The sequence below is a fragment of the Cervus canadensis genome, chromosome 28 (genome assembly GCF_019320065.1).
Source record: "Cervus canadensis isolate Bull #8, Minnesota chromosome 28, ASM1932006v1, whole genome shotgun sequence".
NCBI lineage: Eukaryota > Metazoa > Chordata > Mammalia > Artiodactyla > Cervidae > Cervus > Cervus canadensis.
Window position 1 is genome coordinate 16498780 of NC_057413.1, and position 13901 is coordinate 16512680.

General features: G+C 38.9%; 1 protein-coding gene and 1 non-coding gene across 2 annotated transcripts; one reads left to right on the plus strand and one right to left on the minus strand.

Moving 5' to 3' along the window:
• Window positions 1–2051: 2051 nt before the first annotated feature.
• Window positions 2052–12811, plus strand: LOC122429699 (placental prolactin-related protein 3-like). Its single transcript, XM_043450258.1, has 5 exons — window positions 2052–2208; window positions 7430–7611; window positions 9802–9909; window positions 11664–11843; window positions 12470–12811. The coding sequence occupies exons 1-5, from the start codon at window positions 2154–2156 to the stop codon at window positions 12659–12661; spliced, it is 717 nt and encodes a 238-aa protein (XP_043306193.1). The 5' UTR covers window positions 2052–2153; the 3' UTR covers window positions 12662–12811.
• Window positions 5352–5459, minus strand: LOC122430184. The gene has a single exon (XR_006266264.1). It is a non-coding gene; the product is annotated as a U6 spliceosomal RNA (small nuclear RNA).
• Window positions 12812–13901: the final 1090 nt, after the last annotated feature.

A 13901-nucleotide genomic window follows, 5' to 3' on the forward strand; every position in this document is an offset into this window, starting at 1 on the left:
GGAAGTTCTGGGTTCACAGAATGCTGAAGCCTAGCCTGGAGGAATTCAGCATAACCTTACTAGCATGGGAGATGAGTGCAACTGTTCAGTGGCTTGAACATTCTTTAGTACTGCCATTTTTGGGAATTGGGATGATGATTGACCTCGTCTTGTCCTCTGGCCACTGCTGGCTTTTCCAAATTTTCTGACACATTGAGTGGAGCACCTTAATAGCATCATCTTTTAGGATTTTAAATAGGTTTACTGGAATTCTATCACCTCCTCTAGCTTTATGGGAAGCAGTGCTTATTTAAGACCCACTTGACTTCACATCCTAGAATGTCTGGCTCTGAGTGAGAACGTACACCATTGTGATTATCTGGGTCATTAAGATATTTTTTTGCATAGTTCTTCTGTGTACTTTCTCCATCTCTTCTTGGTCTATTCTGCTGTATTAAAATCACAAACTACCAAAGAGTCAAAGTAATCTTGAGAAAGAAGAACACAATTTGAGACTAGGTTTGCTGATTTCACATTGTATTAGAAAGCTATAGTAATCAAAACAGAATGATTTGCTTCTGGCACAAAAACATACACATTGATCAACAGAGCTGAACAGAGAAGCCAGAAAGAAACACACAACCATATGTTGTCAGTTAACTTATGAAAAAGGAGCCAAGACAATCAAGTGGGGCAAGGCCAAGCTTTTCAAAAATGGCACTGGGAAAACTGGATAGTGCTATGAAAAAATGAAACTGTGCCCCTGTCTTTTAGCATACACAGAAATCAACTAAACAGGGATTAAATAGTTGAGCCTAAAACTTTAAGCAATTAAACCCCTAGAAGAAAACATTGAAGTAACCTTCCTGCCAATGGTCTTTGCAACGAGTTTTTGGGTTTCACACCACAAGCCAAGGCAACAAGACAACACCTGCAAAAACAAACTAGTGCCACCACATCAGACTCCAAAGAAAGGAACATTAACAAAATCAAATGGCAATTTACATATTGACAGCAGATATTTTGAAATCATATATTTCATAAGGGCTTAATATCCAAAAATAAATGAGACATACAACTCAAGGGCAAAAAACCCCTAACAATTCAAATTTTTAGTGGAGCATAAAAGAAGTAAGAGTTTCAATAAATCTGAAGATTAGACTGTAGATGAGAGACACAGCAATGTTTTCCTGCTAGAACAACAAAAGCCTGTGCCTTCTTGACATTGCTTTCTTCATCTCCACTCACTTGTTTGACAATTACAGTTCACAGTGTACATTCTTCAGTCAATAGAAATACCACACAGTGAGCTATAACATGTACTAAGAACAGCCCTACTTGGGAAAAACAAAACTAATATTTGCATACTTACTAATGAGGCATATCAAAAAGAAGGTAATTTCCAGAGTTGACCACTCCATTGTTTTCTATATTTCATTTCAAAATTGAGCCACCTGGTAAGGAAAATGAGTTGAGAGACCTCAATAATATATGGATAGAAAGTCAGTTTTAAACTGGAGCAATAATGGATTATAATTTGGTGGTAATTTATTACTACTGTTGTAACTGTAGTCCTTCTGGTTTTCTAGTGCATCAGGTTAATAATTTGTTATCAATATTAATAGCAACATATGGACACATACTACTAAAGTTATAGTGAATAGAGAAAGACATAGAATATAGTAGGCAAGAAGTGAAAGTATGTGAAGTCAGCAGTGGTAGTAAAGGGCAGTATTGCCTTGAGAGGAAGGAAGGTTCTCAGAGTTTCTTGAAACACCAAGAATGAGCCAGATGTGAGGAATTAGCTTAATTTGTAAACCAGAAACTCTACCAGAAGAAATTTAAGTTCATAAAAATATTATGATGCTAAAACCCACAATTGAGACAGAGAATAGGGTCGGGTAGGGCATATAGACATTCAAAACTCTCCATTGCTTAGTGCATCAGGCACTCAAGGACCACCCTCACTGAAGTTTTTCTCTATTGCTCAACCTACAGGTACCACCATGCAGAAAGAGATAGCTCTACCCCACAGGCAGTTGAACCCTACTTTTATGGCCTCGTGACTTTCCTTAAGAAGCATTCGATGCAGCAGATTTCCTCCATCCCATCCCATCCGGCTGACTCCCAACGGTCAACAGGAGTCCTCACCCTGGGATCATTCCGCAATCCCCATGGTTCCAGCTCTCAGCTTCCATGGACACCAGTGGATTTACAACCCTGTCCGAGGTATGAAAGGCAGCAGCATGGCTTGTCTATGTGATTCTCACTCCGTTCTGACGGTCACAGGTTAGTTAGTTCACTCCCCAACAGCTTCAAATGACTCCCCCATTTCAGTGGACGGCCATGGACGCGGGGATCTCACCCCTGCGCATCAGCTCCCTCAGCCCCAGGTGCAGGCTGGTCCCACGTGCTCTCCTCCTTCTTTCCCCTTCTTCCTCGTCCCTTCTTTCCTTTGTCCTACCGAGTTATGTATGGATCCGGATATTCCTTCTCAGTAGTCAGGGAGTCCTGCCAGTATTCACCTGGTCTTCTGTGAGAACTACTGCGTCTTTAGACATTCTTGATGCATTAGTGCAGAGAGGTGTACCCCACTTACACCTACCCCTCCATCATCTTGTCCACCCCATTTGTGCGTGTATTAGAAACGAGTTTCCCTTCCTATTAAGTAACATTGCCATCACCACACGTGTTTAACTTTTGCTTTTTGAGGAGTACACAGGTAAGTTCCACTCTCTTCAGTTGAGTCAGTCATTCAGTCGTGTCTGAATCTTTGTGACGCCATGGACCGTGGCACGCCAGGCTTCCCTGTCCATAATCAACTCCCAGAGCTTGTTCAATCACATGATTAGATCTCATGATTAGATCGTGAAGCTCAAAATTACATCCTCAGACCTTATTAATTTTTAATCAGAAAAATTTGCAACCTTTAAAAATCTCTCCCTATTTGTCCTACCCTCTAGTCTTTGGCAATCATTTTTCTACTCTGAGTTCCATCTTTTTTTTGTGTGTGTGTGAAACTCCTTATAATTGAGATCATATGGTATTTGTCTTTCTCTGACTTAGTTTACCTAGTATAATGCCCTCCAGTTTCATCCAGATTGCCACAAATGGAAGGATTTCTTTCTTTTTCTAATGGCTAAAAATTATTTACCTATATATATCACATCACATTGTTTTAATCCATTCACCTGTTGAAAGATTATTGTTTCTATACCAAGGCTACTGTGAATAATGCTGCAATGAACATGGGAACAAATCTCTCTTTGAGACAATGATTTCATTCCTTTGACTATATATCCAGAAGTGGGAAAACGGATCCCATAACAGTTCTCTTTTAAATTTCTTGAGGAACCTCCACAGTATTTTTCCATGGGAGTTGCACCGGTATACATCACTACCAACAGTACATAAGCACTCCTTTTCCCCCACATTCTCAATAACATTTGTCATTTCTTACATTTTTGGTACTAGCCATTCAAACAGGTATGAGGTCATATCTCTTGTGCTTTTGATCTGCATTTCCTTTGATTATTAGCAATGCTGAGCATCTTGTCATATAACTTGTCATCTATATGTCTTATTTGTGGGAAATTGTCTATTCCTTAAAATGTAGCATACATTATGTTTACTATATTCCAATATACGAAACTCAGTTGCCTACCTGTATATTAACAATGAACTAGCAGAAAGTGGGATAAAGAAAACAAGCCCATTTACTATTGCATCACAAAAGGATAAAACACTTAGAAATAAACTTAAGCAAGGTGTTGAAAGATTTTATACAAAACCTTTAAGACACTGATAAGAGAAATTTAAAAAGAGTTAAAGATATGTAAAGTTAGGTTGTCTATTCAATGTGTTTCTTGAGGTAGGATTTGTATTACTATAAAAACTTCCCTCTTAGAAATGCATTTGTTGCATCCTATAGGTTTTAGATCATCATGCTTTTTTTTTTTTTTTTTTTTGGTAAGGGAATTACATGATTTTATTTTACCTTAATAACAACTCTATGAGGTTGATATTAGGAGGAAACTGATGACTAGGGAGATTAAATAATTGTTTCAAGGATGCAAAGATACATTTTTGATAGTAAATGGAGAGAATTTTTAATCCCACCTTTGTCTGGCCTTAAAGTTCCCTTTGTGAACTATGTCTTACGGTGACAGAATATTTGCAGAAATGTCACTTTCTCCTCTCTGTTTGCTGCCCTTCTCTTCCCTTGCCTTTTGTTATCTACTGGACAGATCATCATGTTTTCATTGTTCTTTGTTTCTAGGTATGTTTTGATTTCCCTTATTTCTTCAGTAACCTATTTATTATTTCGAAATGTGTTGTTCAGTCTCCATGTGTTTGTGTTCTTTAAAGTTGTTGTTTGTTTTTTTTCCCTATAATCTATATCTAGTCTCATAGTGTTGTGGTCAAAGAAAGTGCTTGATATAATTTCAATTTACTTAAATTTTCTGAGGTTTGATTTGTGACCCAAGATGAGGAAAATGTTCCATGTGCACTTGAGAAGAAAGTGTACTCTGCATTTGGTGGAATGTGCTAAAGATATCAATTAGGTCTGTTTGCTCTAATATTTCCTTGGAGGATATGTTTCCTTATTAATTTTCTGTTTTGTTGATCTGCCCATTGGTATAGGTGTGGTGTTGACATGCCCTACTATTACTGTGTTGCTGTCAATTTCCCCTTTTGTGTCAGTGTTTTCCTCATGTGTTGAGATGCTCCTATGTTGGCTACATAGATATTTAAAATTGTTATGTCTTTTTCTTGGTAAAGAGACTTGGTAGTCTGATCAAAAGAGAAGCAAATTAGAAAACCAAAATATAAAGACTTGTGCACATGATAGAACCAGAGAATGCTCAGGAGAGAAATTTTCAGACCTAGTGGACCAGCGAACAGAAGCCTCCAGCATCAGGAACAGAAACCCTGAACAGAACTCATGACTGTGGGCTTCTGGGAACGGCCTCAGTTTCAAAGTTTGGGCGCTATACCGCCTAAAAGCGAATGCAGACAAGGATTATAGCTTGCTATGACACTGAATCACAGACAATAGTGTTTGTTAGTTTACTTTTCTCATTCACCTATAAAGTTAATGAATCACTAACCAATGATAATTTGCACCATCAGTTTGCAGTCAGATCCTCTTTAGTCACAGAATGGACATCTGAACCTGTTATATGATCCCCAATAACAGTTTTAATAATTAAATTTATTAATGTTTAATCAAATGTTAATTGCTTTACAATACTGTACTGCTTTCGGCCAAACATCAACATGAGTCAGCCATAGGTATAGTATACCTATGTCCCCTCGCTCTTATCTCCTTCTCACTTTTTTTCCCATTCCACATGTCGAAGTTGTTACAGAGAAATATGGAAGGTTCACAAAATTGTGTGTCATCCTTGGGCAGGGGCCATGCTAATCTTCTCAGTATTATTCCAGTTTTTTAATATATGTGCTACCAAAGCAGACATGCGAATAACATTTTAACAGAAGAAAAATCATACAGTTAGTCATCTACCAATAAATGATCAATTACATTAGGAATTAGGGTATTATACTATATTTACTGCCTGTTATAAAATCAATTTTTATAAGATCCAAAGTTCCATGTAGGAATTAAGCATATGTTTATGCATAACACATATATACATGCACAGAAATATATGCACACAAATATGTCTATGTTATACAAGCTATTATTCTCCTTGCCTGTCACAATAAGCTCTTTAGTTGATGAGAGATAGTCCCAAATTTCTTCAACTTATATGTCTTCTTTTTGAGAATCACTTCTTTGATTTTCATCACCTAATTTTAAATAACCATTTTATTCTTAGATACCATGCCCCTTTAAACTAAGAGCAGAGAAAAGCTAGTAAATGCTGCTATCTTATTGTTCATTAAATTACCACTCTTCTGGTAAACTGGAAAAAGAATCATGTTCAGATCTCATTCAGGAGGATAAAATCTCTATTTTATCAGTTCTCTTGTCCAAACTCAATTCTTGCTCACTTCAGTCTTAAATTCTACTTACTTACAAAGCATGGACAGGAAAAGTAATATTAAAATCACGCTTGCAAGAGTCTATGATTTTATGCTTCTGTTGGCCAAAGGTAGGGCCAGGAATAATTTCTGAAATATTTCAATACATCATGGAAGCTTGAAGGTCTAGTTCTCCTATCAAAGAGGAGATGTTTGGAGATGGTTCGAAAACTCAGCCCCATGGTTGTCAGGATGTGCTCCCGACCAGACAGATGGATTTTCTCCCTGAAACGTCACAGTCAGGAAAGGCCAGGCGTGTCCTCAGAACCAGGGGGTCCTGGGTGCTGAGAGGTAAGATTCTTGGATGACCATCTGGAGATTTACCTGCCATTTTCTCAAAGAAACAAACCTAATGAGAAGATTAAGGATGCATAAAAGTAGAAGAGCTGTCAAGTTGCCTAGAAGAAAGGCTAGCCAGGAGAACCAGGCCCACACACTGATAATTGTCAAAGACTTTAACAGTGAGTGTTTTATAGACAGAGCAGAACAAGTGGATGAAACCAGTGTTCTATGGTCACTGCTGCTTTGCAGTCAAAGATAAAATATTTTTCTCTTTAAGCAGAGTCATCACAGCTCCTGATGTGGTCCTGGTTACACACACACAGACCGAGAGCCCACAGGCATGTGTGATGTGACATCAGGAAGTGAACAGATGACTGCATTGGTGCCCAGTCACCTCCATTTGCTAATAATGGGACCTGGGAAAATTACTTGCCCTCTCCAAGTCATTGCATCTTCATTAACATAACTTGATAAACATAGTGAAGATAAAGGCTATCTCTTAAAACACAAATTTTAAGATGTTTTAAAGCTTTTGGGAAAGTATCAAAGACATGCATGGGGTTACGAAGGTGAGTTAGCAGATCCAAGGTACAGTGTCCTTTTTCTCATAGTATTCTCTCTGTACTCAATAGTAGCGATCAGTCAGTCATGTGTTTACTCTTACCCCAGCGTGATGGTAAACCACACAGATCAACTGTACACTTCTTGTCATTTCTGTGTCTAAAATTCAAGCACTAGTCAATGTAGAGTGAAACAATTACAAACTTCTAGAGGACCTGGCTGCTCAGAGTCTGCAGAGTCCCAACATTAAACTGTCTTAAAATAATGGCCTAAACACTCTGGCTCAGAATTAAGTTCCAAATGTTTGCAGAGCACAGAAATACTTCTGGGAGCAATACAAAAATGTAGGGAGTAACTTACTTCTCCAACTATCTGTCTGTGCAAATGTCATCATCCATCTAAATTCACACAGAAGGCGCTCCTTCTTCCCCACCCCAGCTACTACAGCACCAACTCCTGCTCAGAGCAACAGGGAGAGAAGGCTTCCCTCCACAGGATGGATTTGATAACCTCAGGTGACTAGATCATCTCAGAATGGCTCATGTTTTTATTTAAACAGGGTCCTGCCTGCTCCTGCTGCTGGGCATGTCGAATCTGCTCCTGTGCCAAGGCAACTCATGCCCGTCCTGCTGTCCTGACGTGTTTGACATCCCCCTGAAGTCCCTTAGAGACCTGTATTTCGATGCCGCCTTACTGTCCCACAACATCCTTAGACATTCCACAATAATGTTCAATGAGTTTGTAAGTACTGTGGTGGTGGTGGTTTAGTTGCTTAGTCGTGTCAAACTCCTGCGACCCCATGGACTGTAGCCTGCCAGGCTCCCAGAAGGAACCTTCATGTTACTGGGCTATATTATCCTTTCAACAAGAGGGCTGCATCAGCCAAATTTCAAATAACACACTCTCTAGGTTAAAGATGCCATCAGCTCATGAGATGTGGAAATTGAAGAAAGGACCAGTTTTGTGAAATCTGAAAGATTCCTAATAAGTGCAATAACTTTTTCAATTTCCTTTCATTCATTTTCTTTTTTAAATTTCCAAAATAAATGATCTTGTATTTGTCAGCTAGGAATGCCATAAAAGAATACAATAGACTCAGTGGAATAAACACCAGAAATTTGTTTCCTCACAGCTCTGGGGGCTAGAAGTCCCAGATCAGGGCACCAGAAAGGTGAGGTTCTGGTAAGAACTCTTTCTTCCCAGGATGGCTTCTCCGTGCGTCCTCTCACAGGGTGGGGAGTGGGGAAGAGAGACAGAGGAAAGGACACACAGACACAGAGACAGAAGAGAAAATTCTCTGGCGTTTCGCTTCATGGAGACACTAAACCTATTGGATGAGTGTTGCTCCCTAAGAGCTCATTTAACCTTAATGGGCTTTTCTGGTGGCTCAGATAGTAAAGAATCTGCCTGCAATGGGAGAGACCTGGGTTCTACACCTGGTTCTGGAGATTCCCTGGAGAATGGAACAGCAAGCCACTCCTGTATTCTTGCCTGAGAAATCCCATGGACAGAAGATTCTGGTGGGCTATAGACCATGGGGTCCCCAAAATCAGAACCCTTCTCAATACACAGTACTTTGGCAATTCGGGCTCTAACACATGAATCTGAAGAACACACATTCAGTCCATAATACTACCTGACTAAAGCAGTTTTAGGTGGGATTAGGGAAAACGAAGCATGTTGATTTTCTGGTCCTTCAGTGTTTCTCTGGGCTTTCTTCTCCAGGCTCAGAGTAAAGAGCCAATAAATGAGAACTGCTCTGCAGTGAACTGGGTGGATGGAACATGTTAAACAAAGCTGAATCCCGGTCACAAAAACGCTTATTGGTTGTTTCTTTAATGCTACAAATTATTGTTTAAGATTTACAGTGAATAGGTTTACAGTTACAATTGAAGGGGTGTTTGCAATTGGAAATAATTATTCTCTTTCTGATGAATGTATTTGAAAGTTGTGTGTTAATTCTTTTAGGTCAATCAAGGAGCACACAGCAGAGCAGACAGCTAATAAAAGGCGGTGCTAAAAGTTTCTATTAAATTCCCGTCGTTTTTGTTTTTGCTGACTAGTTTTTGTTTCATCCTCCTTTTTTGACTGTCCATTTTTCCCCAACTCTTCCAAGTAATATGTTTAAATGTTCATAACTTTCGCTAAATTTTAGTTTTTCTCTATCAAAGTGTTAGCTAGAGTTTTCTACTCTTATTATTCTCAGTCCATTGCTTAGTATTTCCTATAACTTTAGGCCCTGTTTTTCTGACGTACCATTTTGTCACCATAAACAACATTGTACTCTGCACCTGGGATGAACACTAAGCTTTTTGGTGTGCGGATTCAAAGATAAGTCTAAGTCATTACTGTTTAACTTCTTACAAGGGAATATATTGGTTCTAACCCACAGTAAACAAGAGATTAAATGGTTAAATATCAGTGCATGCATGCATTGTAAGTCACTTCAGTTGTGTTCAACGTTTTGCAACCCTACTCACTGTAGCCCAACAGGCTTCTCTGTTTATAGGATTCGCCAGGAAGAATACTGGACTATGCTGCTGTACCCTCTTGCAAGGGATGGTCCTCGCCTAGGGATCAAACCTGAGGCTTCTTTCATCTCCTGCATTGGCAGGAATGTTCTTTACCACTACAGACACCCGGGAGGCACCAAGTATTGGTACAAAAGTACTATATTTGGTTCAAATACTAATAACTAAAAAAATTATTAATAATAAATTAGAGAAGGGAAAAAGTTGAACTTAGGAAAGTTAGATGTAAAATCATTGTCATAGAGTCAATGTATAGAAAAGTAGGAAAAAAATGACTTTCAAAATTTGTGATGCCCTCCCGTTAAAAAAATTACATGTCTATGCAACCTGTTAATGTTCTGGTAATGGTTTTATCTACTGAATGCCTAACAACCCTAACTAATTGCCTTGTCACTTTCAGTATGAAAGATATGCCCAGGGCAAACAGTACCATATCAATGCCACCAAGAGCTGCCACACCAATCCCCTCTATGCTCCTGAAGAAAGAGAAAAAGCCCAACAGATGAACGTGAGTCTTTCACCTGGGTTTTTCACTGATTCAAATGAGACAGTATGTAGCTTACCAGGCTTCAGATTATTAGAGGTAATGGTAACTGTACATGCAGAATACAGTGGAGAAACCGTATGCAATTGAAGAGAAATTATATCATGCAGTTGATGAAGCATGAGAGAAATCAAGGGATGACTAAAGATATGTAGTAGCAAAATAAATAACAGATCTAATAAATTGTCCATGCAGACAAGTTTAGTTCAACCAATGCATTCAACACAGGATTGCAGCTGTTATACTGTACGAAAACAGGAAATGAATGGGAACTTCCACGTGTAAAATATATTGCAAAATTCATGAATATGTAAGAAACACACCCCAGTTTTGAGTACTCCCTGTTACTAGTGACACGTACGTTGAGTCGTATACTGTACCACTCGAGTCATTGCGTCTGCCTTTCAAGGCTCTTCTGCTTCTACTTCTCTGATACCTCCTTCATTCGCCATTCTCAATGACTCCTCTGTCACTATTTATTCTTAATTTGTAAGTCTCCCCCACAATGGGCTATAAAGCATTGCTTTGCTTCTCATGACCACAACAATTGCCTCTGTTCTGAGGACAACACACTTTACATATCAAGCCTCAATGAATAAAGGCAGCTCCAAATTTTCATCGTTATAATCTCTCCTTTCTGATTTCCTGCATTATCCTTTGTCCTAACATTATTTAAAATACTTTCAAATGCATCCCCCCTTAAAATACTACCTTCTCTCTCTACAGCTTTCTTAATGATACCAGCATTCTTTTCCTCTTTTAAGCTCATTAATAATGAGAATGATCATGTAAAGGAAAAACGAAAAGAGGAGGAGGAGGAGGGATTTTTCAATAAGCTTGAATTTAAAGTTTATTGAGAGTTACTACATGGCCATACATTTTACTAAGCACTTTATGTGCATTAATATATTTAATTCTATTCAGTTTTCTCTTCTTTTCCACTAAAATAGTTCATAGCTGTAAAGAAATCAAGCATATTAACTAGAGATCTTCAGCCCCCAGGATTTTCATGCTCAATTCTACTAGTAGTAGTGAACTAGGGGGGAAAACCCTCCATTGTGAATCCCACTGATGCTGTTACTAAGACAACGCTGTGCCAGTTTCTGCCCGGACACATGTCAACAAGACAGACTCTTCTGATACCAGCATGGGAGCTGGTGTTGGGATCAACTGAGGAAAGAAAGCCTGTTTAGGAATGTCATGTCTTCTTCATTGTCTCTTTGTTGTAACATCATAAAACAAATTACCGATTAAAAATCAATACTGACGACTCATCTGATTCATTAATATGACGAAAGAATCACTGGGTGACGATGTGGGCACAGGCAGAACGCCTCTTTCCTGGGTCAGGTACTGCAGGCACATACTGACTTGTCATAAAATACTTAGATTTCTCTCACACAAATAGACAAACATAAAAGAACTCACTGAGTGGGTGGTGGAATTTCAGAGGAAAAAAGAAAATTCTTCATGTTATAAATTAGAACTCATCAGAAGAATTAGTTCCTAAAATAACCCAGATTTTTAATAATTCAGTGAAGTCTGAACTAATAGCTTACATTTTATACTTTTGCAACTTATACTACCATTAAAAATCTCTGTATACACTTGGAATAACCAAGAGTTTTTTAGGTCAGCGGCTCTGAGCAAAGATCACATGTTACCAAAACCACTGAATTATTATTATCTTAAGGAGACTGTTTCTTATGGTTGCTTAGAATGAAGAACTTAGTAAGTGGATACTCACATTACTGTACTCCTGGAAACCACCTCTGCATCATCTAGTCACGAACGTGCGACATTTGATAGAAGTCTCAGATCCTATCCTGTCAAGTGCCAGAGAGGATGTGAATAAAGTACAAGAACTTCAAGAACTCATAGAGAGGCAATTCAGCCAGGTGAGCATCCTGCAGAGGGCTTTCTTGCTTTGTTCATGAATGAAAGCGGTGACCTCTGTAATGGGTAAGGAGTCTTGAAATATCTCATTTTGTAAGAAAAAGATTCATGACTTCTATATGCTAGACTGCTACTACATAAAGGAGCCTGGTCATTCATAGTGATAGATTATTCTGTAAAGGAATCAGAATTTCACTGCAATTTTTGACATATGCAGCCTTCCCTGCATTGCACACAATTACACCAAAAGCCTGCCTCTTCCTGGGTGAGGTGGTTGAAATAATTTCAAGAGTAAGAGAACTAGAGAACAGAATTTCCAAGCTCAGCATTTTCCTCAAAGTATTGCAGGACATCTGCTCTTGAAGTTCTACTTGTCTTCTTTCTCTGTTCCCCTCAAATCAAAGGATGAGAATGGGAAGTAAGAAAAGGGAAAGTTAAAACTAAACTTGAGTTATGTATCTACTTTTTGGATTGCTAATAGTGTTCTCATAGGCTGGCTCCAAAATCCATATTTAGACAGTTTTATATTTGTATGTATTGTCCAAATCTTAATTTGATTATTATAAGGGACAAAGATAAGCAAATACTAATAAAATGCATAATAAGTCATTATCTTTTGGGTATTTAGGTTATTTTTCCAGCCAGAAAGAAGATGTTGGATGCTCGCATTTACTGGACAGAACTTCAATCCCTGACGTCCAGAGATGAAAAAACACGTCATTATGCATTTTTTATCCTGTTCCAGTGCCTGCACAGGGACACACGTAAAATTGACATATACACCAAGATCCTGGCATGCCGAATCAACAACAAGTGCTAAATCCACATCCATCCCATCTAGCTCTGAGATGTTCCTAATGATCTATCCCATAGCAAGCTTCTTTGAAATTTACAGCTTTTTAATACATGCTCTGTGAAATGGGTCTTCTCTTAAAAAAATAAACACAGACTCTTTAGAGATGTCAAAATCTAAGAGGGCAATTTGTTAACATTTTTTATTTTCATTTAATATAAAATCAAAGGAAAATCCACCCTTAAAATGGAGAAAATAGGAGCTTTAATGAAGCTCCTATTAAAATTAGTCACAAATAGCAGAAGCTGGCATTACAAAGAAGACCATTAAGAGATTATGTAAGAATCACAGAAAATTATTCTGGGTCAAGTTATTAGAATCGAAATATTAGACAATTGTTCATGGTTCTGGTCATGCTACCAAGAAGACTGAATCCTCAGGATTCTTTACGAAAGCCAGCCGCGAACTGTCAGCCCACTGTCACAGTGTTACACCAGACAGGATCAGTGCTTCACACCTTTGTACAAATAGCATGAGGTTTACTGAACTGTGTGAAGATTGTTAGGATGCTGTCTTAGACCTTCTGGGTTCTATAACAAAATATCACAGACTTAAAAACAATGGAGATGGATTTCCACAGCGTGGTCATGCAGGGTCCTTCTGGTCACACACTGCTTATTGTATCCTCAAACAGGGGGAAGGGCTCAGGAGATCTGTGTGTCTCTTATATAAAAGCATTCATCTCATTGAGGAGGCTCCATCCTTATAACTCCATCATCACCTCAGAAAGGCTCCACCTATGGATGCCATAACCATGGGAATCTGGATTTCATCATCTGAATATTCTGGGGAACACAAAGATTGAGACCATCACAGATACAAACGTGAACTGGCTCCATCCTCCTGCAGTGGCTGTCTTCACCCACACTCCACTGCATCCTCATTTTCTGCATCACCTTGCAACCATTCCATACATTCTATCACTCTGGGTTTCACAAGGCCAGGTCAGTCAAGTGTCAACTCCATCTCATATTCAGCCTATTCAGTGTTTCCCTCTCCCCTGCTGAGGCCCAGGGGACCTACCAGGAAGTATCGATATGTCCATTTCTGCAAGGTTCCTCCTCTCTCCTTCTCTGGATCTTCATTCCTTGGGCCATGTTGGAACAGAGTAGATGGTAACGAGATGGGAAAGTTCTGACATCACTGACTTACATGGTGCTCTTGTAGCCTTCTCTTGGTCCAGATGGACTGACCTGAAATTCCCCCT

Coding starts and splice junctions, on each gene's coding strand:
- LOC122429699 (XM_043450258.1), top strand. CDS start 2,154: ATGGTTCCAGCTCTCAGCTTCCATGGACACCAGTGGATTTACAACCCT. Junction 7,612..9,801: donor CAATAATGTTCAATGAGTTT/GTAAGTACTGTG, acceptor TGTCACTTTCAG/TATGAAAGATATGCCCAGGG. Junction 9,910..11,663: donor AAAAAGCCCAACAGATGAAC/GTGAGTCTTTCA, acceptor ATGGTTGCTTAG/AATGAAGAACTTAGTAAGTG.